The sequence below is a fragment of the Triticum aestivum genome, chromosome 7D, assembly GCF_018294505.1.
Source record: "Triticum aestivum cultivar Chinese Spring chromosome 7D, IWGSC CS RefSeq v2.1, whole genome shotgun sequence".
Lineage (NCBI taxonomy): Eukaryota > Viridiplantae > Streptophyta > Magnoliopsida > Poales > Poaceae > Triticum > Triticum aestivum.
Window position 1 is genome coordinate 573,189,459 of NC_057814.1, and position 25,797 is coordinate 573,215,255.

The 25,797-nt window shown below is 44.8% G+C and overlaps 1 protein-coding gene across 2 annotated transcripts; it reads right to left on the reverse strand.

Moving 5' to 3' along the window:
- Positions 1-16,420: 16,420 nt before the first annotated feature.
- LOC123168177 (cold-responsive protein kinase 1) lies at positions 16,421-20,603 on the reverse strand. 2 transcript variants are annotated; one of them, XM_044586048.1, is made up of 7 exons: positions 20,328-20,603; positions 18,447-18,489; positions 18,217-18,332; positions 17,926-18,136; positions 17,596-17,836; positions 17,193-17,343; positions 16,421-17,080 (listed from the first exon to the last, which is right to left on the reverse strand). In XM_044586048.1, exons 1-7 carry the CDS (start codon positions 20,586-20,588, stop codon positions 16,712-16,714), a joined length of 1,392 nt encoding a protein of 463 aa, XP_044441983.1. In that variant the 5' UTR covers positions 20,589-20,603; the 3' UTR covers positions 16,421-16,711. The 2 variants fall into 2 exon arrangements, with proteins under 2 accessions (XP_044441983.1, XP_044441982.1); XM_044586047.1 differs by having other exon boundaries at positions 18,447-18,670; positions 20,328-20,583.
- Positions 20,604-25,797: the final 5,194 nt, after the last annotated feature.

The window sequence follows — 25,797 nt, forward strand, 5'->3', positions numbered from 1 at the left end:
ACAAGGAGCATTTGCATTTAGTTCTCGAGAAGCTCAGGGAACATCAGTTATATGCCAAGTTCAGCAAATGCAAGTTCTAGTTGAAGGAAGTTGGATTTCTTGGACATGTTATATCAGGAGAAGGTATCGTGGTGGATCCTACCAAGGTTCAGTCAGTCACTGAGTGGTTGTCACCCACCTCAGTTGGAGAGATCCGCAGTTTTCTTGGACTCGCGGGATACTATCGAAGATTCATTGAGAATTTTTCTAAGATTGCGAAGCCCATGACGGCGTTATTGAAGAAGGACGCCAAGTTCCATTGGACTGAAGAATGTGAAGCAAGTTTCCAGGAGTTGAAGAAACGTTTGACTACAGCCCCAGTGCTGATCCTGCCGGATATACGCAAGGATTTCCAAGTGTATTGCGACGCCTCTCGCTTAGGACTTGGAGGAGTACTTATGCAAGACGGAAGAGTTGTATCATATGCCTCACGACAACTTCGATCGCATGAGTTGAATTATGCCATGCATGATTTGGAGTTAGCAGCTATAGTGCATGCCCTCAAGACCTGGAGACATTTTCTTATTGGAAATCGTTGTGATGTGTACATGGATCACAAGAGTTTGAAGTACATTTTTACCCAGAAGGAGCTGAACTCAAGCAGAGGAGATGGTTGGAGCTCATAAAGGATTATGATATGAAGTTGCACTATCATCCAGGAAAGGCCAATGTCGTAGTAGACGCTTTGAGTCGGAAGAGTTATGCCAATACCCTCGTCAACGGAGGAATGCCAAAGGAGTTAGCAGAAGATCTCAGGGAGCTCCATTTGGAGATAGTCCCTAGAGGTTTTGTTGCAGCATTGGAGGTTTAATCAACGTTATTGGGAAAGATTCGAGAAGCTCAGAAGGATGACAAAGAAATTGCCGAGATAAAGGAGAAGATGAGGGAAGGAAAAGCCAAAGGTTTTCGTGAGGATGAGCACGACACCTTGTGGTTTGAGGACCGTGTATATGTGCCCAATAATGCAGATATCAGGAAGTTGATACTACAGGAAGCTCATGACTCACCGTACTCGATACACCCCGGAAACACCAAGATGTATTTCGATTTGAAGGAGCGTTTCTGGTGGACTGGAATGAAGAAGGATATTGCCGAGTATGTAGCCGTATGTGATGTATGTCAGAGAGTGAAGGCAGAACATCAGAAGCCAGCAGGATTACTGCAGCGTATGCCGATACCCGAATGGAAGTGGGACAAGCTTGGCATGGATTTTATCACCGGATTACCCAGGACCCGATCGGGATATGATTCTATCTGGGTAGTAGTGGATCGTTTGACCAAAGTGGCTCACTTTATCCCAGTGAAAACCACTTATACCAGTGCAAAGTTGGCCAAGATATATATGACCAGGATCGTATGTCTGCACAGAGTTCCGAGGACCATCGTATCAAATAGAGGAACACAGTTTACTTCAAACTTTTGGCACCAGCTGCACTAGACATTGGGTACCAGGCTAGAGTTCAGTACAGCTTTTCACCCGCAGACAGATGGACAGACCGAGAGAGTCAATCAGATTCTGGAGGACATGTTAAGAGCTTGTGCATTAGATTATGGATATAGTTGGGATGACAACTTGCCCTACGCGGAGTTCTCATACAACAACAGTTACCAGGCCAGTTTGAAGATGGCACCTTTCGAAGCCCTGTATGGAAGAAGATGTCGAACACCGTTGATGTGGGATGAAGTTGGAGACCGCCAGTTGTTTGGACCGGATTTGATTAAGGAGTCCGAAGATAAGGTTAAGCTGATTCGAGATAGACTGAAGGTAGCTCAGTCCAGACAGAAGAGTTATGCAGATTCAAAATGCAAGGAGGTAGTCTATGAAATCGGAGACAGAGCATATCTTCGTGTTTCACCACTATGAGGTGTTAAACGTTTTGGAGTTAAGGGAAAGTTAGCCCCGAGATTTGTACGACCATACCGAGTTTTGGAACGGTATTGTTGGTTTTGGGCACCTGGGGTTATACCACTGTTGTCCTAGGAGATCCCGGGGTTATACTGTGGGATCCTCCTATGGTCCGCCACCCAGGCTCAAAGGGATCATAAGATTATTCATGCTAGAAACTTCTGTGTGCAGCCACAAGCCATATGGGCTCTGGCATAATTGAGTATGTTGTGTGACCTCTTCCAGTGGTAGGCTAGCAGATGTAGGGGATGTAGGTTGGTACTATCTACCCGGGGTTAGAGTTAATGCTTCTGAAAGACTATGTCTCGGTCATCCGTTTCTCAAACACCATATAGTGCGAGAAATCAAACGGAGGAGATCGAGTCTTACAGGAAAAGTGCGCAGAGTGTACAAACTAATCATGGTTAGCCGTGTCCTCGGTTATGGACATCTTGAGTATCTGGTACTTGAATTATTGATTTGATCTCATCACTCCAAATTAATTTGTTGGGTTGATAATTACTTTCTAATTGGGATTGACATGGGGGTACCATTCTCAATGTTTCAACCACCATGATAGTTAAATAAAATATATTCCTTTGTTGTAGGAAAAATTGGCTTTTCGCAAAACAATATAACCATAGAGCCTCCACCAGCCATATATGCATGTAGTGATAGCTTTTATCTATTAATTGCTCTACTGTGTTATATTGCCAGCATATTCCATGTGCTGGCCCGTTTTCGGGCTGCAACGTATCATGTTGCAGACTTTTCAGACGAGTAAGGTACCATAGGTCGTTTGTCATGCACTCAGCTATGTCGTTGGAGTTGATGGACTCACTTTATCTTCCAAGCCTTCCGCTGTTATCTTATTTAGATGGCCTTAAGCCATATTTATTGTAATAAGTTCTCTTTTGAGACATTCGATGTAATAAGTGTGTGATTGCCACTCTGTTATAAATCCTTTGAGTACTGTGTGCGTCAGCATTACCGATCCAGGGATGACACTTAACATAGAGATTTGACCGTCTGAGGTCGGATCGCTACAGCCATGCATAAGTAGCTGGGAGTTGATAATGATTTATCTTGGATATCAACATTGCATTAAAATGATTGTGATGTAGTATGATGATATGGTATCCTCCTCTGAACGTTCGAGTGGCTTGACTTGGCACATGTTCATGCATGTAGTTGAATCAAAACCAACATAGCCTCTATGATATTTATGTTCATGGTGTTCATATCCTACTCATGCCAGTGTCCAATGTTACTTATGCATAATGCATGGTTATGATCGTTGTTGCTCTTTAGCTGGCCGCTTCTCAATCTAATTGCTAGCCTTCGCCTGTACTAAGTGGGAATTCTCCTTGTACATCAAAAACCTTGAACCCAAAAGTTATTCCAGATGAGTCCACCATACCTACCTATATGCGGTATTACCCTGCCGTCCTAAGTAAATTTGCATGCGCCACCTCTAAATACTTCTAAAAATATCCGTTTTGTGTGCCTGGATCGTTCATGGAACGACAGGAGGTAGTCGGTATCTTCCATGCTAAGCGGGTTATTCTCAGGTCGAGTGTTTATTCACTCGCCATCACACGAGAAAAGGGCGGTAATAGGGATGCCCAGTCCCAAACTGCAAAATACAAAAAGAGTTAATCGCTCGAATAATCAAACAAAAACTCCCAATGGAGTCAAAACCTTCACTTTTTATCGCTTGGGAACCGCCACTAGCTTGTTTAGCATGGGAGATATTGATAGCTGATAGTCGTGAAGTAAATGAGAAGGGTGCATGTCTCAAAATATCATTTACCTCTGTTCTAAAAATTGAGCTCTGGCACCTCTACAAATCACTGCTTCCCTCAGCGAAGGGACTATCTATTTACTTTTATGTTGTGTCACCACCTTCTAAAACAAGCGCCAGAAACTGAGGGAGCACAGCTGTCATGATTTATGCATTGTGTGTAGCTAATGTTGGGTGCATCATGACTGGATCTTTTCTATCATGACTACAATGTTAATTTAGTCGCTGCTTGAACTTTGGAGATGCTCTGCATTTATGTTTTGTGGTCTCAGAAAGGGCTAGCGAGATGCCACTATTGTCATATTATATCATGGTTGTTTTGACAACGTGTTGCCGTTTGAGATATCCTATTATTGCTCGCTAGCTGATTATGTCATTGTTATGAATCATTATAATCTTTAAGAGTTATTGTTGACATGGTTAGTTATAATGTTGGCTAAAAACCTGGGTGCTGTTTAACCTTATTTATGCAAACAAGAGCAAAAGAGTTCGTAAAAGTTTTTCTTTTTAACTTTCAGTTTATCAACTGAATTGGTTGAGGACAAGCAAAGGTTTAAGCTTGGGGGAGTTGATACGTCTCCAATGTATATACTTTTCCTAACGCTTTTCCTCTTGTTTTGGACTCTAATTTGCATGATTTCAATGAAACTAACCCCGGACTGACGTTGTTTTCAGCAGAACTACCATGGTGTTGTTTTTGTGCAGAAATAAAAGTTCTCTGAATGGAACGAAACTTTGCAGGGATTTTTTAATAATAAAAGAGAATTTCTGGAGCCAACATCCACTGGAGAGGGGCACCTGGGTGGGCACAACCCACCAGGGCGCGCCCCCCTCTCCTAGCGCCCAGGTGGGTTGTCCCCACCTGGTGGCCGCGCTGACCCTGAAACCAACGCTATAAAATCCTATTTTCGGAGAGAAAAATCAGGGAGAAAGAATTATCGCGATCCACGAGACGGAGCCACCGCCAAGCCCTGTTCTTCCTCGGGAGGGCAGATCTGGAGTTCGTTTGGGGCTCCGGAGAGGGGGTCTTTGTTCTTCGTCATCACCAACCCTTCTCCATTGCCAATTCCATGATGCTCCCCACCGGGAGTGAGTAATTCCTTCATAGGCTCGCTGGTCAGTGAGGAGTTGGATGAGATTCATCATGTAATCGAGTTAGTTTTGTTAGGGCTTGATCCCTAGTATCCACTATGTTCTTAGATTGATGTTGTTATGACTTTGCTATGCTTAATGCTTGTCACTTTGGGCCCGGGTGCCATGAACTCAGATCTGAACCGTTTATGTTATCATCATTATATCCATGTTTTAGATCCGATCTTGCAAGTTATAGTCACCTACTACGTGTTATGATCCGGCAACCCCGGAGTGACAACAACCGGGCCCACTCCCGGTGATGACCGTAGTTGAGGAGTTCATGTATTCACTACGTGTTAATGCTTTGTTCCGGTTCTCTATTAAAAGGAGGCCTTAATATCCCTGAGTTTCCAATATGGACCCCGCTTCCACGGGAGGGTAGGACAAAAGATGTCATGTAAGTTCTTTTAATAAAGCACGTATGACTATTTACGGAATACATGCCTACATTATATCGATGAACTGGAGCTAGTGCCGAATCGCCCTAGGTCATAACTGTCACATGATGAATATCATCCAACAAGTCACCGATCCAATGCCTACGAATTTTCCATATTGTTTCTGCTAAGTTACTACTGCTATCATCACTGTTACACTTGCTACAAAATTACTGCTATCACTGTTACCGTTACTGTTACTGTTGTCACTATCATCAAAACTATCATACTACTTTGCTACTGATCACTTTGCTGCAGATAATTAATCTTCAGGTGTGGTTGAATTGACAACTCAGCTGCTGATACCTTCAAATATTCTTTGGCTCCCCTTGTGTCGAATCTATAAATTTGGGTTGAATACTCTACCCTCGAAAACTGTTGTGATCCCCTATACTTGTGGGTTATCAATAATGACCACTCAGATAAGGAAAGTGGAGGGACGGCGTGGGAGCTGCAACAGTCGAGGAATCCTAAGTCATCCTTGAAGTATAGTCATGGCTGCTGTTACTTGTAACTGTTGTAGTTGTTGCGCTTTATACCAGTAACTGCCATAGTAATGAGCATTAAGTGCCCGAGCGACGTGGAGACGTTGGAGCTGCGGCGCACTCTATATAAGTCGCACTCCTCCTGAGTTGGGGTTAAGCAATCTCTATAATCATACCCATCAAGAAAAACCAAGCCTCGGGGCACGAGACATAGGGCTATTACCTCCGCCGAGAGGGTGCTGAACTTGCTAAACACCAAGTGTTACACCTGAGTCGTAGCTAGACTCTGCCCCTCTTTCGTACCCCTAGTACTCATTGTCAGGATCGTAACCCCGACAACTGGCATTGGCACTAATTTAGTAGGTTAGTCCGTCAAAATAATATAAAATAACATATACAGAATACAAAAGTGATAATAACATGAAACGATAAAAAATTTATAGGTACGTTGGACACATATCATTGCCCCTTCAGTGGCTCAAGATACATGTTGATATCGTTGCCTGGTTGGATCGGCCCTTGAACTAGCATAACCATGTGTATGTACATCAGTTTCATGCAGAGCTAGGGGACGTTGTACATCCATACAAACACTAGCCATGTGCTATGTTTGTTTCTCTGGTTGCCAAACTGATTTAGTCCATCCGTACTAACATCGAACCTGAGGGTTTCTTGGTTCTGCTGTGAATTCTGCTTCCATGCAGTTGGGTGCTTTCGACTAGCAACCATCTGCAATGTGTTTATGAATGCCATCATTTTTAGACGAGAGCTTCCTAGTCTTGTGCCAAGTCATGTGCTTTGCTTCCTTCTCATCTGCGAAATAATGTTGTAGGGGAGGAATGACTAGAAAGGACCATACAACCTTTCGAGGATCCTTCTTTCCATGTTTGTATTGAGGTTCCTTGCAAGTTGGACACTCTATCGTGTACTCATGCTCTTTCCGGTATAAGATGCAATCATTTAAGCATGCATGATATCTTATGTGCAGCAAATCAAGAGGGCACATGATCTTCTCCGTATTATTGACACTACGATGCAACACATACTCCTTGGGCAAAATTTTGTGTAAATAATCCAATGTACCATCTTGGTCTAGGCTCTTGTATTTTGCTTTGATGTCTACAAGTTTGAGCGTGACGTGCAGGAAGGTGTGCTCGGGATTGCAACGTTCATACAATGGAGTTTTGGCATCTATTTTCAGTTGTGCCAACTTGAGTCTCTTTAATAGTAGCTCTATTGTTACTCGTCTTTTAGTGTTGTAGCCAACTTCCGAACAAGTAGATCTTAAACATGAGGGTCCTTCGGCATTGTTGCCAATGACGTCACCTACATCAAAGACTTATCATATCCATCCTGATGAACCTCTTCATGTTCGGGTGTGTCTTCATCGTTTCCTCTTCGGGCGCTTGTTCATCGATTCCTCCTTCCGGCGCCAAGATCTGCGAGCAGTGGTCTCTCGGCGAGTCCATCGCCGCCACGGGGCAAGTGCAAGGCTCCCTGGCCTGGGTATGAGTTGACTGTGGTGGCCCTCCGCACGGCGCAGGAGCCAGTTGGCCATGCGGAGGGCACCGTCCGCTACAAGATAATCTAGATGTTTTTTAAGCTTAAGTTAAACGGATGAAAATACCGTCCGTCTTATGTAAATTATGACCGAACTTTAGTGAATTCCGTCGTGTTTGATGAAATTCATCGATTTTGTTTAAATTTGGTTTAAAATGTATGCGAGCATAGTTGGATGACCATCTCCCATATCACTGTATGCAGACGGATATCGTTCCCAGTTTGAGGGTCGCGTTGGAGATGCCCTAAGAGATCTACAACCGAGATGGGCAAATTCGGCCCCTCAAAATCCCGCGCGCTCGCCCGGGCGCATCCGCATGCACTGACTGGGCATCCTTCAACTAATGCAATCCACATCCTAACACCTCAATTGTCATATCTCAAATCCATACAAACTCATGCAACTACATCGACGCACACACCTCGTCCGGCTACTCCATCACTACTAAGTAAACATGCCATCGGGCTACCAAAATTTGGCATGTTTGTCTATGGTGGAGTTCATCCACGGCTACCCTTGCGCTTCCCCGCGCCCTTGCCATCCTTCTCGCGGAAGTACCGGTCGAAGATGCAGTATGGATTGAGCCTGACCTGCTCATCACTGGAGTTGTCCTCGCCGGAGTTGTCCTTCTTCTGGTCCTTTGGTGGCAGTCCAGCCATGGCACGGACCGCCCAATTCTACTCTCGTCCAAGGGCGCGCGTGTTCCTTCGCTGTCGTTCTTCACAATGCAGGCGCGGATGGTTTCCTCCTCTGCGGCCGCCAGTGCCGCCGCCATTTCTGCCGTGATATGGGCCTCGGCGGCCCTTATCCTCTCCTTCCCACGGCGGGCCGTCCGTTCCCGGTGGGATTCATAGTTTGTCCGACTGGTGATGGGGAAGGAGAGGGGTTCCGGCTGCTAGGACCGCGATGATCCAGCCCCAAAGGACCCGAGCGCCCGTTGAGCCGACGCTATGGAGTCGTGGTGGGCAGATCCGTCTGTCGGCCAGCCGCTGTCCTCCTGGGAGCGGCTCGGCGCAATGCAGACCGCCATTGCCTCCTTCAACCCGCACAGGATGACACCCCAGTCGACGGATCCAGACTGGTCGGAGTCAGATTCGCTGCCTGCCATGCTGGAGACGGGCGGATCCCACCAGAGGTGAGCTCGGGTGGCGGAGGAGAGTGGAATGAAGTGGCTAGGGTTTGGTTCGGCGAGCGAATGGGGACGAATATATATATGGGGTCGGGTGGGCCAGCATGGGTCAGGTCCGGTGTGGCGGACTTCTCCATATCCGTCTCATATTTAGGCTGGATATGAGGGATGCCGGTTAGTCCGGGCGTTTGAGGACCGTTTGAAGCGTCCGTCTGAGTCGAAAAATCGTGACCGATCAGTGACCGGGCGGGCCGCCCGGACATTTGAGGAGGGTTTGGGGCGCCAATGCTCTAGGGGTTCTTTGCTGTGTTTTTCAAAAGAAAAACCTACATCTTCTGGTCCTGTTATCTACATTTGTACTAGTCATATCTACGTAGATTGGACCATAGCTACTTAGCTTAATAGCCTCCGTCTGCTATGGCCATAGGTTGACTCGCATGACACATGGTTCACGTTCCTGTAGATCTCACAGCGATCCCCGGCGGTCGATCGACGTGACCATCCTACAAATTTCTAGTCCTAAGACGGGGCTGTATCCAACACTTGCAATGAACATCCACTGGCCTGGTCCAGAGGCAGGAATTTCTCAAGAAGATATAGAGTTCCATTCCATTTTGCGAAGAAGAACATCCCAATAAGTTAACTGAATCGCACGCGCCGACTAATTCAACCGAACGGTATACCTTGGCGACATCCCAATAAGAACATCCCAATACTTTTGAATTTTGATGACAGAGACAGCACCTTGGCGCCACCTTTGATGCTTCCAATGTCTTTTTACCCTAACACATAGATATTGCCAAGTTGTGCCAACGAGTGTAATCATCAGTTTCGTCCGCGTTTCTTTCTCATTGTTTGCTCCAGTAAAATTTCATAGCTGTGGCTTTCACGCACCGGGGAAGGTGAAGATCCTGACTCCATCTCCATTCTCTCATTCTCTGGAGGCGGTAAATAAATTATCATTGAGCACGACACTTAGAGGCACCATGAGCGAGACAGATTAGTTAATTGTTCCACTCAGTGACAACGCCAAGGACAACGAACATGAGTACATGACTTTGGTTAGGTCTTCAAGACAGCATATTATATATGATGCCTGGCACATGGATCAAGGACTAGTCAAAATGTGCTCAAGGGGTTGCCGCAAAAGTAATAAAGCTGACGTCTGAGGCTACGGTAGAGCAAGTATAATAATAAGGTTACGTAAGCGGACTATAAGGATTTAAATACTATATTGTTGTTGTAAACTTACAGCCGGCTGTAACACGAGCTCCAAGAAGGCTTGAGAGAGTGGAAGGTGGGTCATATATTCATAAAGTAGTATTTTCTTATAGCTAACTATTATACGTGTTGACTATTAGATTTGCTGTAAATGACATGGCAACTTGCTATAGCCACCACCTGGCTATATTATTAATCATGCTCTTAGAGTTTAGAGCATCTATAGACAAGGTCCCAAACCGGTCACAGACTTCTGGTAGGACGGCCAAGTCAGCCGGTAAAAAAACCAGACCCCGTCCTTTATACGGGCTCCAAACGCTCGAACTAATCGGTACCTCTCATCCAACCCAAATCTAAGATGGGTATGAGGAGGCCCGGACACGTCTGATACGTCGGACTAGATAGCCCGATCTCATCATAAATTGCACCAAATCTCCCAAGTCTGCCAAACCCACGTCCTCCTGCCACGCCCGTCCATCATTTTTTTCGCATCTGAGCCATCTCCGTCGTCCAACCTTGCTCCCCCATCCTCGCCGCCGGCCCCTATCTGTCTCCCTATATGTCAACCAGGCCGTCCCACACCGCCGACGCGGAGGCTGCTTCGACGTCGTCCATGGGTGTCCTGTCCACGGCTCCGACGTGCAAGCTGGAGAACGTCGCCCGTAGAAACCGGTGATTGAGGCAACGGGAGAGGAAAGCGGCATCATAGGGAGTGGGTGTGGACCTCGAGGAGCAACGTTCACCCTTGCCGTGCCCGGAACCCAAACCCCGTCCATCCAGCCGCCGACAAGCATCCCGCTGTCCGACCCGGTCCGGTCAGAGGACGATCTGACAGCCGGGGCATTCTGGAGTGTTTTCCGTCGACGCGAATGAAGATCAATGAGCGTAGAGAGTATGAGGCGGTAAGAACGGCGATGGCAGCAGCGGGAGCGGAGGCAAGGATGCACGCAGAGGAGAAGACAAGGGTGCAGGCAAAGCAGGCAGAGTAGGAGGCAAGGATGGCCACGGAGTATGCGCAGCAGGAGGCAAGGATGACCGCGGAGTAGACAGCATGGATGGCATCCGGTGAGTGATCCGGCCAGCGATTGATCCGTCACGCTCGGACTTGAATTTCATTTTGGCATGTCTGAATTATTGAATTAGGATTTATTCTTTTTGTCGCATCATTGAATTGTCGTGCTTTATAATCCACGTGCATGGATTGCATGGATTTGAAGATCCATACTTAAGATGTGTGGCTATCCGACAGGTCAATTGAGGGGATATCCAGTGGTGTCGCGTCCCGCGGGCGTACAGTGAGTCAGATTTGTGAAGTCCGGCGGTAGACGCTCTTATGTTTGTTAGATTAATCGAAGGCTGTGTTTGGTTGGACCAATGCGCATGCGGATGCATTCTTCCTCTTTGCAGCGAAAGTCCAGCTTGAGATGGACAATTCCTGGAGCATTAGCAGTTTAGCACTGCATCGTAGTAGGATCTAAGTTGATCCTTCCCTGCATTGGCAGCGAGTGTGGCAGCGTCGTGTGCGAATTCTGAGTTCACGGAACCACCCAACCAGCCAGCAGGCCCAGGCCTGAGGTTCGCGCCTACGCGCCCGGCGCCATTGCCGCTGCCAAAAAATGGCCTACGAATTCACAGCCTTGCCACCTCCACCGCGCGGCGCCACTCGCCCTGCCAAGAAAGGCTCGTACGACTACGAGGGCGGGCGACAGGGCACAGTTACGGCGATGGCGAGAGCTGAGGGCACACTTGCCTGCGCGCCGCAGCGCAGCAGCGGCCATGTTCGGCCGAACCCCCCAGCGGCGGATGCCTGCCATGGCAGCGCTCGTGCCGGCTGCTCGCGGGACACGCCGGCAGGCCGGCCTGATCCCACTGCGGCTCCGGGCCTGCACGTCCGTTCGTACGCACGTACGTACGTACGTCCGTGCCTGTGCTTGCCGGAGATGCATGCAAGAATCCCGTCACAAGATGCACAGAAACCCGGGATTACGGGGCTGGAGGTGCAGTGCACGCACCTTGTAAATGCGTCGCCGTCTCGGATGGAGAGGCGAGAGTTCTGGACAGATTAGTTCAGGACATGTACCATGTTTCTTGTGTGTGTCTGTTCAAGACAGAGTTTACTACGAATCGGCGTGGCTCTGCATTGACAAATGACAACTATTGTGGGATTCGAACTTCTGCGCAACTTGGTTTTCCTTTCTTCGCTCTAAGGCTCCAAGGCGACTGCAAGGACATCTCCAACGCGGTCCGCAACCATCCGAACAGTGCGGTCTGGATGTGTTTACCCAGACCTCGGACCGCTGTCACGCTTGCTTCCGACAAGTCCTCTTCCTCGCCCGCGTGCTTTCCCGTCCGACGTCAGCTCTCACACTCATGCCGCTCTACAGTGGCCGCTCTGCATTGGCGCCTGTCCAAAGCGGACATGGCCTCTCACTAGCGCAAGTATTGGAGCGACTCGTCGGCCGAGGTTGCCGTCCGTGCTGTGTCCCCGGTGTCCTCGCCTGTTCTGTGTCGGAGAGACATTTACTGGATGGGACGCGACAGATATCTACCGCGGTTGTTCACATCCATCAGTCTTCAGCCATTAAACAGGCTCCCCGGTCGAGGAACCAACTCTGACGCCCGCGCATTAACGCACTCGGATGCTTGGCCTCACTGGAAACCACTATTTAAAGGTGGCCACACCAATCTCACAACACATCACAGCACATCCGCTCCACATCCTCCTCTCATTCATCATATCCTCCATGACCACGAGCGGGAACGTGTTGTGGGAGAGCCCGTCAACGGAGAAGAAGCGTGAGCTGGCCGCCCTTGCGGCCGCCGTGCCAGGAGGATCGATCGAGGTCGGCATGCCTGCAAGCTCGCCCGTGGTCTGCGACAACGACCCCACGATGGAGACGTGCTCCTACGACGACTCGGCACCGGAGCCTGCGCCTGTGTTGCCGACTTGATCATGGAGAAAGCTCATGCGCACTTCAACGCCGCCATGGCGAAGAAGCAGCCTGTGTCGGCACCTATATCGGCGTTCTGGAAGGTGCAGGATGAGCAGTGGTACAACCTGTTCCTCCTCAAGCAGCACCGGTTGGCGAAGGACCAATCTACGATGAGCGCTCGAGCGAGGAGGCTGCAGCGAATCCCAACTTCGTCGCCGAGAAGATAGCACTCTACAAGGCCTCGCGTGCTCAAGCCGCCGCTCATAACACAGAGGTTGCACAGCCGGACATGGAGGCGGCGCTAGCAATTGCGGACGAGAAAGCCGCTACCGAACTTTCGGGGGTGCATGTGGCAGGAGGACGGTGATGGTCCGTTCATGTCCATCATCGACCTCATGTCCATTGGCGACGGACAGGTCGCGGACTGGGACAAGAATGAGTAGGGCATGGGAGGCGGCGGAGGCTCGAGTCCAAGTGGGCTAGTCCGTCTTTCATGCTCTACTCTTCCTGGCCGGCAGTCACACCTTCACTTCATGGGTCCTGCCACCCGCCGCTCATGGAGATCGCAGATGGAGGACGTTGTCGCTAATACAGAATAGAAAGGAAATGGACGATGGGGCCCGTCGTAGGCTACGTTTAGGTCCGGCTGCTTTTTTTAATGAAAAATCTCCGAAATATAATGAATGTGCTCCAATTATATGAAAATCATCTGATTTACATATAATTCATCCGGTTAGTTAAAATACGGTTTGAAATGTATGCGATATACATGGCCAATTCTCACATTAGTGTCCGCGGACTTGGTCCCCTTCCACGGTGAATATATATTTTTGCAACAAAACAGAACTAAATATAAAAGAAGGCCAGAAAACCGATTACCTATAGTGCGCCATCCTCAACAAAGAATACTTACTGGGCCGTCCTATTGCGCTCGCCCATGTTTGACGCCTTCAACCGACGAACAACGAGTAACCTATATCTCGCATAAAGCGAGATGTATGATCCCCTCGCTTGAAGATTTTCTCCGCGTGCTGCAAAACTGGGCATGCCCGTTTTCACGCCTCCGTTTGCTCGCACACTGTTGCTGGCTACATTTCTCTTGTTTTTTCTGTTGTTCGTTTTTTCTTTGGTTTTTTTATATTTGTTCCTTCATTGGTTTTATCGGGTTTTATTATTTCCTTTATCGTTTTCTTCAGTTTTCTTTGTTAATTTCTCGGTTTCAATTGATTATTATTAGATCTTCTTCTTTTTCGTTTTTTCTTTGGTTTACTTTGTTTCTTTCAGGTTTTCCATGTGTTCAACGCCTTTCTTTGTTTTTTTATCTATTCTTCTCTCAACACGTGTCTACTTTTTTCAGATCCAATGTATATTTTGATATACATCAAAAACCTTTTTATGGATCCTTACATTTTTAAGTACATGATTAACATTTTTTTAAATAGATTACTTACCTCAATTTTTTCATACACCTTGTATAATATTTTTACATATTAAAAATTGTTTTATACATGTTTAACATATTAAAAATAAATTATCAACATTTTTATAAATGTATGTTTTTGTCTACATTTTTTGTATACATCAAAAACATTTTTATACACGTTTCGAAAAAAATACATGTTTAATATTTTTCAAATACATGATTAATAATTTCGCAAACATATGTTTTTGAACATTGTTTTTTTAATATGTGTTAATCTTTTTTTAAATATGCTTCCAAACTTATATTTCAAATGCTATCAACATTTTTTTAACACTGCAGAAACATATTTTTTCAAGTTTTTTCGTTTAAAAGAAATATGTATTTGATATTTTTTACAATATTACAAAAACATATGAAAGAAAAAGAAAAAAGAAATTGAGTTAACGAACAGTATTAACAAACTAATGAAGCGAATGAATGGAAAATGAATCAAACCAACAACGTTACTCGCTTGGCCGATGACTACTCCGCTTCAGGCGAGGCGATGGTCATCTTGCCATAAGCGCGCCTGTCGAACAAGAGATTTCACTCTAGGAAATAACTAGGGACCTCCTATATGATGTGTGTTTCGGCCAATGGACGAGCGCCGCATAGCGGTTCCCCCAAATAGGTCGGCCCAGATGCACGAAAACAGTGATGCGAGTGAGCGTTCGAACCCTTGACCTCCTGCTGGTGAGCACTCTTCACAAGCCACAACACCTGACAAGCTTCGATTTCTTCAGTAAGTAGCGCGGAGTACAAGAACCATAATCAACGATATATCTATTTTTACTCTAAATTTCAAATGTGATTTTTTTTGAAAAAGCAAATTTTTTTATAAATGCAAACAATTCTTTAGTAAACATAGATAATTTTTTAAACATATGAACATTTTTTGAAGTGCCAAACATATCTTTTAAAAAAATGCATCTTTTATGAACAAACTTTGATAATGGGACCATGTTTTAAAATTCTGAACAATTTGTCAAAAGCGCAAACAATTTTCGAAATTCCTGAACATATTTTGAAAAGGAGAACATTTATTTATTTTGTGAGAAATATTGATAACAGGAACATTTTTTACGTAATGAACAATCTTTGAAGAACACATCATTTTTTGAAATTCCCAAACAATTATTTAAAAAGGTGAACAAAATTTGAAAACATGATTTTTCTTTTGAAATGTCCAAACATTTTTCAATAATGGCAATGAACTTGAAAATGAAAAAAAGAAAAAAAGAAAACTGGTTTAGAGAACCTTCGAGAAGGTTCCCAAAACTGGATGGGGTAGTACCTATGTTATCTACACAAATGGGCTGGCTCATCACATCGCTCGGTCGCTCGCCCTGTGCGGAGCGTCCGCAGTTTGGGGGAATAATGGCAGTGGTGATAAAAAATGGAATACTGCGAGTCGAAATGGAAAATGTCAATGGTAACCAAGCTCCCTGGAGCTTGGTATTTGAAGAAAAACAAATGTCATATTTAAAGGTTTTTAAAAAATCCAAAAAAGGCATGGAAACTTATACGTGATAAACATGAACGCCTGAAAAAACGTTTGAAAATATTGTGATTTGTAGGTTGTACAAAAAAACAAAATTCTGGCCCAACAACAAAAACAATCAGCACATTTTAGAAATATATATTTGTCTTCTTCTTTTTGCACGCCACGTGTGAAAGTATACTGTTATGAAATTTTGCAGATATGTAATACATATGCGTATGAGTGTTCACAAAAAATTTCAATTTTTTCACGCTCTAGAAAATTGCACTTTGAAAACGAGCTCCTTGTAACTCGGTCTCCAAAAGCTCGCACTCGAGTCGAAGTGCATACATTGATACATACTAGTGGTTGGGGTGCCACCCTGTGGTGCCGCTTGAGAGAAAATTGTGCGTGCGTTTTCATTTAAAAAAACATGAGGTCCTCGCCTCTATCTACAAAAAAACATCTCAGAAAAAAAATCCTCACCTCCATCTTGCATCTGAGAAAAGAAGTAAAAAAGATAAAAGAAAAAAATTAGCACCGTAGCCTACTGACGAGCGCCACTTTACATAACCCCCCATTTAAAAAATACATGGGGTTCGGACCACCATCTAAAAAACATTTAAAAAAATTCACACCTCCATCTAGAAATTATTCCAAAAGCTTTCTCACCATGGCCAACCAGCTTGCGCCACGTGGCATAGCTAGTTGGCCACCAATCTCCTGATGCTTAATGGGTTTAATCCACACCTCCATCTAAAGATTTTTCCAAAAGCTTTCTCACCACGGCCAACCAGCTTGCGCCATGTGGCATAGCTGGTTGGCCGCCAATCTCCCGATGCTTAATGGGTTTAATTAATAGGCTGTGTGATGACCTTTGCGGGAGAATCGTTCTGCTGTGAACTACATGAGCTTGGTTTCTATTGATAAAAAAATGGGTATAACCCTTTTATACAGAGAAACAATCAAGTGAAGTGCCCCGCCAAAAAAAAGAGTAAAGTGAATGAAAGTATGAAGGCTACTATACCACACAGACCATACAAACCACAAGAAAAGAGGAAAAACCTGGGCTGCGCTACGGCTATCTACAGTTTTCTCTGCAGTCTCTTCGTGTCTATTTTCCTCCCGCGCGCCTCTTCGGTCAGGGGCGGTCCGATATGGCGGTGAAGGTGATGGAGGTGCGGGTGGTGTTGCCGGTGGACGACGACGACGACGGCGAGGAGCGCGCCACGATGGAGGTCAGCAGCGACGACGACGTGGCCTTGCTCCTCAGCTTCAGGTCCCTGAAGTCCCGGATCACGTCGGGCTTGGTGATCTCATGCGACTCCACGTCCTCCTCGCCCTTCAGCATCCGGGTCACCATCGACATGTCGGGCCGCCGTTTCGTCACGTTCTTGGTGCACAGGAGCCCCACCTTCAGGAACCTGCACGCCTCGTCCACGTCCAGGTCGTCGCCCAGGGAGCTGTCGATGATCTCGTCCAGCTGCCCCTGGTCGTAGTATGCCCACGTCTGCAGAGGAAGAAAGGATTGGTAAACAGTAATCTCTTGGTAATACCGTGATAGTATAGCACTAAGTAAACAGGCCTACGATGAACAAGTTAGAACAGGGCCCTGTACCTACCTTCTCAAGAAGAATCTGATCTTCGTAGGGTAGTTTTGTGTCAGTGTTGCATCTTCCACTGACTATTTCTATCAGCAGAACGCCGAAGCTGTAGACATCTGATTTCCGGGTCACTTGTCCTCGTATGGCGTATTCAGGAGCTAGGTAACCTCTGCAGGTAAAAACTACAGCGATCAAAAACAACAGAGGGGATATCTATATCATATTTTTTATTTTTCCTCATTTCTCAATCTTGATGTGCTTATTGAAAAACAGCACCGATAAGAGCCTATCACCCACTAAGTTCAAAGGATCAGACAAACTAGGATTTTAGTTTAATGAGAAAACGCAAGTAAACATACCCAAAAAGGGCAAGTAAACATATAGCAAAGCAGACAGGGTTGATTAAATAGTTTACACTTACAGCGTTCCTGCGACTCTTGTGCTAATATGTGATACATCCGAAGGTAGAAGCTTCGCTAAGCCAAAATCGGAAATTTTCGGGGTAAGATCCTGGTCCAGAAGTATATTGCTAGCTTTGATGTCCCGGTGGACAACATGAGGCCGGACACCGTCATGGAGGTATGCTAGTCCCTGGGCAACACCAATGCAAATATTCACTCGAGTACTCCAGTTAAACTGGATGCTGCTATGCTGCTGAGAACCTGAAAAATGGCAAGGACCAAGAAGGATTACGGCATCTGAAATTTTTCTAGGAACAAAAGAATACAGAGGTTCAGCAATGATAATCTACCTAGAAGGGTTTGTGCAAGGCTATTATTTTCAAGATAATTATAGACAAGGATCTTGTGGCTTCCTTCCACACAACAGCCATAAAGCTTGACAAGATTCTCATGGGAAATATCAGAGATCGTAATAAGTTCACTAAGAAATTCCCTCGCGCCTTGCCTAGACTGCAAAGAGAGCACCTTTACTGCAACGGCTGTTCCATCCCTGAGTGTTCCCTGAAATGGCAAGTTAGCGATTTTAAAACACTTGCAATAATTAAGGTCCAGCATCCAATACATAATAAATAGGGTATTACCTTATAAACTGGTCCATAACCTCCCTCACCAATCTTATTGGATTGGTCAAATCTTGCAGTTGCCCTATCCAACTCCTTATAGCTAAATCTTGTTATGTTCTCAACACCCGGGAGGTCTGCAAAAGATTAAATGTAAGTGAAAACGAAGGCAGAATGACAAAGAGGTGACAAAGTGATATCATATTCTGAATAGTGATTTTCAACAAAACTGTGGGCATAAGAGCTCATACCCTCATTGAGTGGACCAGTTTGTTGCTGACCCCCGCTCGTCCTCTTGAAAATGCGAGAAAAACAACTCATTACCAAGTTGTTTCAATTCTCGAGCTACAATACAAACCTCTGTACTGTGATTCACTTGGTAGAGATATCAATTTAATATCGATCTAATCACAGACACATCATCCTTCATGTTCAATAACAGCAATCATCAGCCTTCAACAGCAGAGATTATATCCTGAAACGGGAGAACATGAACACCGGTTACGTGTTACCTAACAAAAGTAGCATGTGCAATGTATAACATGTCCAATTCAAGATTTCCTTTTTAGATAAAAAATACTTTGTCCTAGTCAAAATACATGCTATTTAGATCCATGTGAGTCAAACATTTTAGGTTTGACTATCAATGTAGAAATAATTACGAACATTGCAGCATCACATTGATAAGATCCATTGTGAAAGACAACACATTTTTGATTTTTTCAAAGAAATGATAGAAATCTATGGTCAGAATGTCACATTGGAGACTACGCCAATGTTTAAATTGACATGTATTTTGACTCGGATATTCTATATAGACAAGATGGCATGAATTCTGACTGCAAATAGTTAATGAATTTCGGTCATAATAATAGTTGAAACACAGAATTCAAGTTCAAATACTGCTCGCGTAGTTTGCTGACATAATAACTGAGAGTCTTTAGTTAGATTCACAAGGTTCAGAAACACTAACAGGTAAGAGCTCATGAATTATGGGCTAAATTTAACAGTGGATGGGGGAAAAAAGGTTCCAAAGATAAATGCTCCAGATTTTTCGGTGCTCTTAGAAACTTCCATCGTAACAGCAAAGCCACTAAAGCATTTCACCTAGATTCAAACTTGAATGTTTCTAGAGTTTTACCCATCAGAAACATTACTGACAGCTTTGCACAGGCAGTGGAGTTTTAACTAACAACCAACTATCACTGATTTGGTACGTTGCAACTGACATGTGGTATGTGATGACATGCATAATCAAAGGAAGTAGCCCTTAGGCGGTTAGGCCACCACATCTTTTTTTCTAATCCAAATGGTCTCCTTGATTGACCAGTTATACCTTTCTTGGATAGGAACCGATGTCATGATCGGTTCCCCACAAATATCTTATGAACTTGAGGACAAAACCAAAAACCGGTTCCCCACAAATATCTTATGAACTTGAGGACAAAACCAAAAACCGCATACAAGTTTCTTTCCATGGAATAAACAACGGATGAGATCACTGAGAAGACGCGCTACTAGACCTCAACAGTAAACAAAGACGATATTCTGCACCCAGACCACGTCACGGCTTCCTTCTTCTTAATCTTAAGCAGAAAGGGTGGTTGCAGCTAGCACATGGTATTGGACAGGCCATGTGTGGGCTGTCATCTAAATGATTTCTGAAGGCTAGCTAGCATAGCAATGCGAGATTGGCCGGGCTCAATCAATTCACAGGCACCGTATCTGTCGCCAGTCCTGTAGCATTCAATGTCTGGCATTTCTGCACTCCCACGGATCCTCGCACCCTATCGCAATCCAACAGGAAGTTCCAGCAATTGCGCGTTACTGAAGAACAGGGTGCAGATATGATTACTGAAACTCTATAACTATGTTGTGGATTCATCCAAAAGCATCCAATTCAAGCAAGGGCTACAGTCAGAGTCAGGCCGATTACTAGGAGTAGATGCTTCCGCAGCTATTTTCTCTCGTCAGATCGCGAACTGCCGACTCCCTGCAATCGCCTTATTTTCTATGGCCCGGCAGCATCAACAGCGAGTAATTTCAGAAACGGCGCGACCACCAGAGAGCAAGGAAAGGGAAAAAAATCGAAATCTTCGGGTACAGGATCCAGAAAAGGCAGCGAGGCTCACCTGAACCGCGGCAGGAGAGGGAGCGCCGAAACCGGCGGTCTCAGCGAGGCGCCGCCCCCGACGGGGGTTCCACTCCACCGGAGCACCGGCGAAACAACAGCCCGACGCGGAGATACTCCGATCCCACGAAGCTGGCGGGAAACTCGCCGCGGTCCGCCCGACTCCGGCGGCGGCGAGAGCGAGCGGAGGAGGTTGGAATGGGCGAAGGCGAGGAGCGAGGGGGAGGGAAGAAAGCCAGGCCATCTCCTCCGACTTGGCCATTTCTAGTACGAAGCCGTGGCGCGGTCAACATCGTTGACTCCGTAAGCCGCCCCGGCAGCCCGGACCGCGTGAAGGGCCTGGGCTTTGGGCCTGGGCCTGGGCCTGGGCTTGGACCGGCGCGTGGGGTTGGGGGGTATGGATGGAGTGACGAGGCTGGGGGTAGTCTATAGCTGGGGGTGGTGGGTTGACGTGGGTGTTGACCTGGGCAAAGCTGGCGTGATCTGGTTTACGCGCGCGTGGTGAGTATTCTTTTTGCCATCGTATCACTGCCCATTTGTTTCCGGCCTGAAAAGGACCGGCCGATCAAGACAAGAAACACACAGGGCGGGATCATCGATCCAACTCACCAACCTGGCCCGTTCACATTACCCCGGCTAGAACGAGTTTTGCTCGTCTCAATCCGTTAAAAGTCCGATCGTGCATTGGTAATACAAATTTAATGAGAAAAGGGGAATTTCTTCTCCCTCTCGCAACTGCGGCGTCCAGGGCACACATCCTTCCAAACTTCGACGGTTACGAGGCACTGGTTAGTTGTTTAGGTTGGGTTTTTTTCTCGCATGGGTGGCATTTGGACGGATGGCGGTTCTTTAACTTTGAGCTAGTCTTTGGGGCATCGGTCGATCAATTGTTGGCATCTATAATTAATCAGAGATGATAATTGGCGATCGCTGGCCAGGAGGACAACCCTAGCGAAAGCATTCCGTGCCGTTGCGCGGATCTTGGCACAAGGTCAATGTCGCGTATATTCTCTTTAGGCATTCGCGGTAAGCACCTTCCTCACAAATGCTCGGGGTTTTTTCTCCAAAAAATGCACAATCAAGCGGTTGAACTCACCACCTCGTGCGCATGTGCGGGCGCGCATCGCCACTCGACTGAGAGGTAGCAGTTTCATTATTTATAGCATGCGTTTTTATTTTTAATAACATGGTATTTTTATTTTTAATAAGATGGCAATTTTGTTATTCAAAGGATGGCAATTTTATTATTGAGAAGATGGTTTTTTAATGGCATGGCATTTTTATTACTAAGCGTGTGACATTTTTTGTAATAATAATAGGATGACATTTTTATTATTGAGAGCATGACATTTTTATTTTTAGCGGCATGATTTTATTGGGGTTTAGGGCATGTCCAAATGAGACCCTCAAAGCTTCGATATATGTCTGGATTGTAGTGTCCGCATCTTTGTCAACTTTTGTAGTACGATCAGGACCCCTATTGGTCCACGAAACGGCCCGGACGTCTGTTTTCCGGCAAACCGAAAGCACCTTAGGGAGTTAAGCGAGAGTCTAGACATCCACTTGACCAAGGAAAAGCCACTGCGTGGCTCCTCTCTTTTATTGTCTTCCTCTCAACCGCACACACCACGCACATATCCACCACATGCATGCGCCCCCTCCTCCTTTCTCTCCTTCCCAACCAGATAAATAGGGACCTTTTTGTGAGGATTGGATGGCTCTCTCCCACATCATGTCCGTGGACCCACGTTTGGACGGGAAAAAGGACATTTGTGGTGTCTGTTTAGGGGCTAGTATTGGAGATGCCCTTAGGACTTGTTTTTCGAAATGGAGACATAAGCTTTGCCTCATCCATTAACTAAGAGAGAAATATAGTTGAGGTTACAAAAGGTGCAAAAAGCGCCAACACGAGTAAAAAAGGCCACTACTCTCGACATTAGTTAATAGCTTTGCACCCGCGATGATTGATACGTCTCCAATGTATTTATAATTTTTGATTGCTCCATGCTATATTATCTACTGTTTTGGACATTATTGGGCTTTATTATTCACTTTTATATTAATTTTGGGACTAACCTATTAACCGAAGGCTCAGCCCAGAATTGCTGTTTTTTGCCTATTTCAGAGTTTCGCAGAAAAGGAATATCAAATGGAGTCCAAACGGAATAAAACCTTCGGGAACGTGATTTTCAGAACGAACAAGATCCAGGAGACTTGACCCTACGTCAAGAAATAAAGGAGGAGGCCACGAGGTAGGGGGCGCGCCTACCCCCCAGGGCGCGCCCTCCACCCTCGTGGGCCCCCTGTTGCTCCACCGACGTACTCCTTCCTCCTATATATACCTACGTACCCCCAAACGATCAGATACGGAGCCAAAAAACCTAATTCCACCGCCGCAACCTTCTGTACCCACGAGATCCCATCTTGGGGCCTGTTCCGGAGCTCCGCCGGAGGGGGCATCGATCACGGAGGGCTTCTACATCAACACCATAGCCCCTCCGATGAAGTGTGAGTAGTTTACCTCGGACCTTCGGGTCCATAGTTATTAGCTAGATGGCTTCTTCTCTCTTTTTGGATCTCAATACAATGTTCTCCCCCTCTCTCGTGGAGATCTATTCGATGTAATCTTCTTTTGCGGTGTGTTTGTTGAGACCGATGAATTGTGGGTTTATGATCAAGTTTATCTATGAACAATATTTGAATCTTCTCTGAATTCTTTTATGTATGATTGGTTATCTTTGCAAGTCTCTTCGAATTATCAGTTTGGTTTGGCCTACTAGATTGATCTTTCTTGCAATGGGAGAAGTGCTTAGCTTTGGGTTCAATCTTGTGGTGTCCTTTCCAGTGATAGTAGGGGCAGCAAGGCACGTATTGTATTGTTGCCATCGACGATAACAAGATGGGGTTTTTATCATATTGCATGAATTTATCCATCTACATCATGTCATCTTGCTTAAGGCGTTACTCTGTTTTTATGAACTTAATACTCTAGATGCATGCTGGATAGCGGTCGATGAGTGGAGTAATAGTAGTAGATGCAGGCAGGAGTAGGTCTACTTGTCTTGGACGTGATGCCTATATACATGATCATACCTAGATATTCTCATAACTATGCTCAATTCTGTCAATTGCTCAACAGTAATTTGTTCACCCACCGTAGAATACTTATGCTCTCGAGAGAAGCCACTAGTGAAACCTATGGCCCCCGGGTCTATCTTCGTCATATTAATCTTCCAATACTTAGTTATTTCCTTTGCTTTTATTTTACTTTGCATCTTTATCACAAAAATACCAAAAATATTATCCTATCATATCCATCAGATCTCACTCTCGTAAGTGGCCGTGTAGGGATTGACAACCCCTTATCGCGTTGGTTGCGAGGATTTATTTGTTTTGTGTAGGTGCGAGGGACTCGCGCGTAGCCTCCTACTGGATTGATACCTTGGTTCTAAAAAACTGACGGAAATACTTACGCTACTTTGCTGCATCACCCTTTCCTCTTCAAGGTAAAACCAACGCAGTGCTCAAGAGGTAGCAAGAAGGATTTCTGGCGCCGTTGCCGGGGAGGTCTACGCAAAAGTCAACATACCAAGTACCCATCACAATCCCTTATCTCCCGCATTACATTATTTGCCATTTGCCTCTCGTTTTCCTCTCCCCCACTTCACCCTTGCCGTTTTATTCGCCCTCTCTTTTCCGTTTGCCTCTTTTTCGCTTGCTTTTTGTTTGCTCGTGTGTTGGATTGCTTGTTTGTCACGATGGCTCAAGATAATACCAAATTATGTGACTTTACCAATACCAACAATAATGATTTCCTTAGCACTATGATTGCTCCTCTTACCAATACTGAATCTTGTGAAATCAATGCTGCTTTGTTGAATCTTGTCATGAAAGATCAATTCGCCGGCCTTCCTAGTGAAGATGCCGCTACTCATCTAAATAGCTTCTTTGATTTGTGTGATATGCAAAAGAAGAAAGATGTGGACAATGATATTGTTAAATTGAAGATATTTCCTTTTTCGCTTAGAGATCGTGCTAAAGCTTGGTTTTCGTCTTTGCCTAAAAATAGTATTGATTCATGGAATAAGTGCAAAGATGCTTTTATCTCTAAATATTTTCCTCCCGCTAAGATCATCTCTCTTAGAAACGATATTATGAATTTTAAGCAACTTGATCATGAACATGTTGCACAAGCTTGGGAGAGGATGAAATTAATGATACGTAATTGCCCTACACATGGTTTGAACTTGTGGATGATAATACAAAAAATTTATGCCGGATTAAATTTTGCTTCTAGAAATCTTTTAGATTCGGCCACGGGAGGCACTTTATGGAAATCACTTTAGGAGAAGCTACTAAACTCCTAGATAATATTATGGTTAATTATTCTCAATGGCACACTGAAATATCTACTAATAAAAAAGTGCATGCGATAGAAGAAATTAATGTTTTGAGTGGAAAGATGGATGGACTTATGAAATTATTTGCTACTAAGAGTGTTTCTTCTGATCCTAATGATATGCCTTTGTTTACTTTGATTGAGAATAATAATGAATCTATGGATGTGAATTTTGTTGGTAGGAATAATTTTGGTAACAACGCGTATAGAGGAAACTTTAATCCTAGGCCTTATCCTAGCAATTCCTCTAATAATTATGGTAATTCCTACAACAACTCTTGTGGAAATTTTAATAAGATGCCCTCTGAATTTGAGACTAGTGTTAAAGAGTTTATGAATTCACAAAAGAATTTCAGTGCTTTGCTTGAAGAGAAATTGCTTAAAGTTGATGAATTGGCTAGGAACGTTGATAGAATTTCTCTTGATGTTGATTCTTTAAAACTTAGATCTATTCCTACTAAGCATTATATCAATGAGTCTCTCAAAGCCATGAGAATTTTCATTGATGAGTGCAAAGAAAGAACCGCTAGGATGCGTGCTAAGAAAGATTGCTTTATGAAAGCTTGTTCTTCAAATTTCTATGAAAATAAAGATGAAGATCTAAAAGTTATTGATGTGTCTCCTATTAAATCCTTGTTTTGCAATATGAATCTTGATAATGATGAGACTGAATATGATCCACCTTTACCTAGAAGGCATTCCAAAAATTTGGAGTTTTTAGATCTTGATGCTAAAATTGATAAAAGTGGGATTGAAGAAATCAAAACATTAGATGTTAATAAACCCACTATTTTGGATTTCAAGGAATTTAATTATGATAATTTATCTTTGATAGATTGTATTTTCATGCTTATAGTCAAAATAAAGCTTTTACCGAACATATCGTTGATGCTTTGATGCAATCTTATGAAGAAAAACTTGAGTTGGAAGTTTCTATCCCTAGAAAACTTTATGATGAGTGGGAACCTACTATTAAAATTAAGATTAAAGATCATGAATGCTATGCTTTGTGTGATTTGGGTGCTAGTGTTTCCACGATTCCAAAAACTTTGTGTGATTTGCTAGGTTTCTA

Coding starts and splice junctions, on each gene's coding strand:
- LOC123168177 (XM_044586048.1), bottom strand. CDS start 20,588: ATGGCCAAGTCGGAGGAGATGGCCTGGCTTTCTTCCCTCCCCCTCGCT. Junction 18,137..18,216: donor GTTATGGACCAGTTTATAAG/GTAATACCCTAT, acceptor TTGCCATTTCAG/GGAACACTCAGGGATGGAAC. Junction 17,344..17,595: donor ACAAGAGTCGCAGGAACGCT/GTAAGTGTAAAC, acceptor TTTTACCTGCAG/AGGTTACCTAGCTCCTGAAT.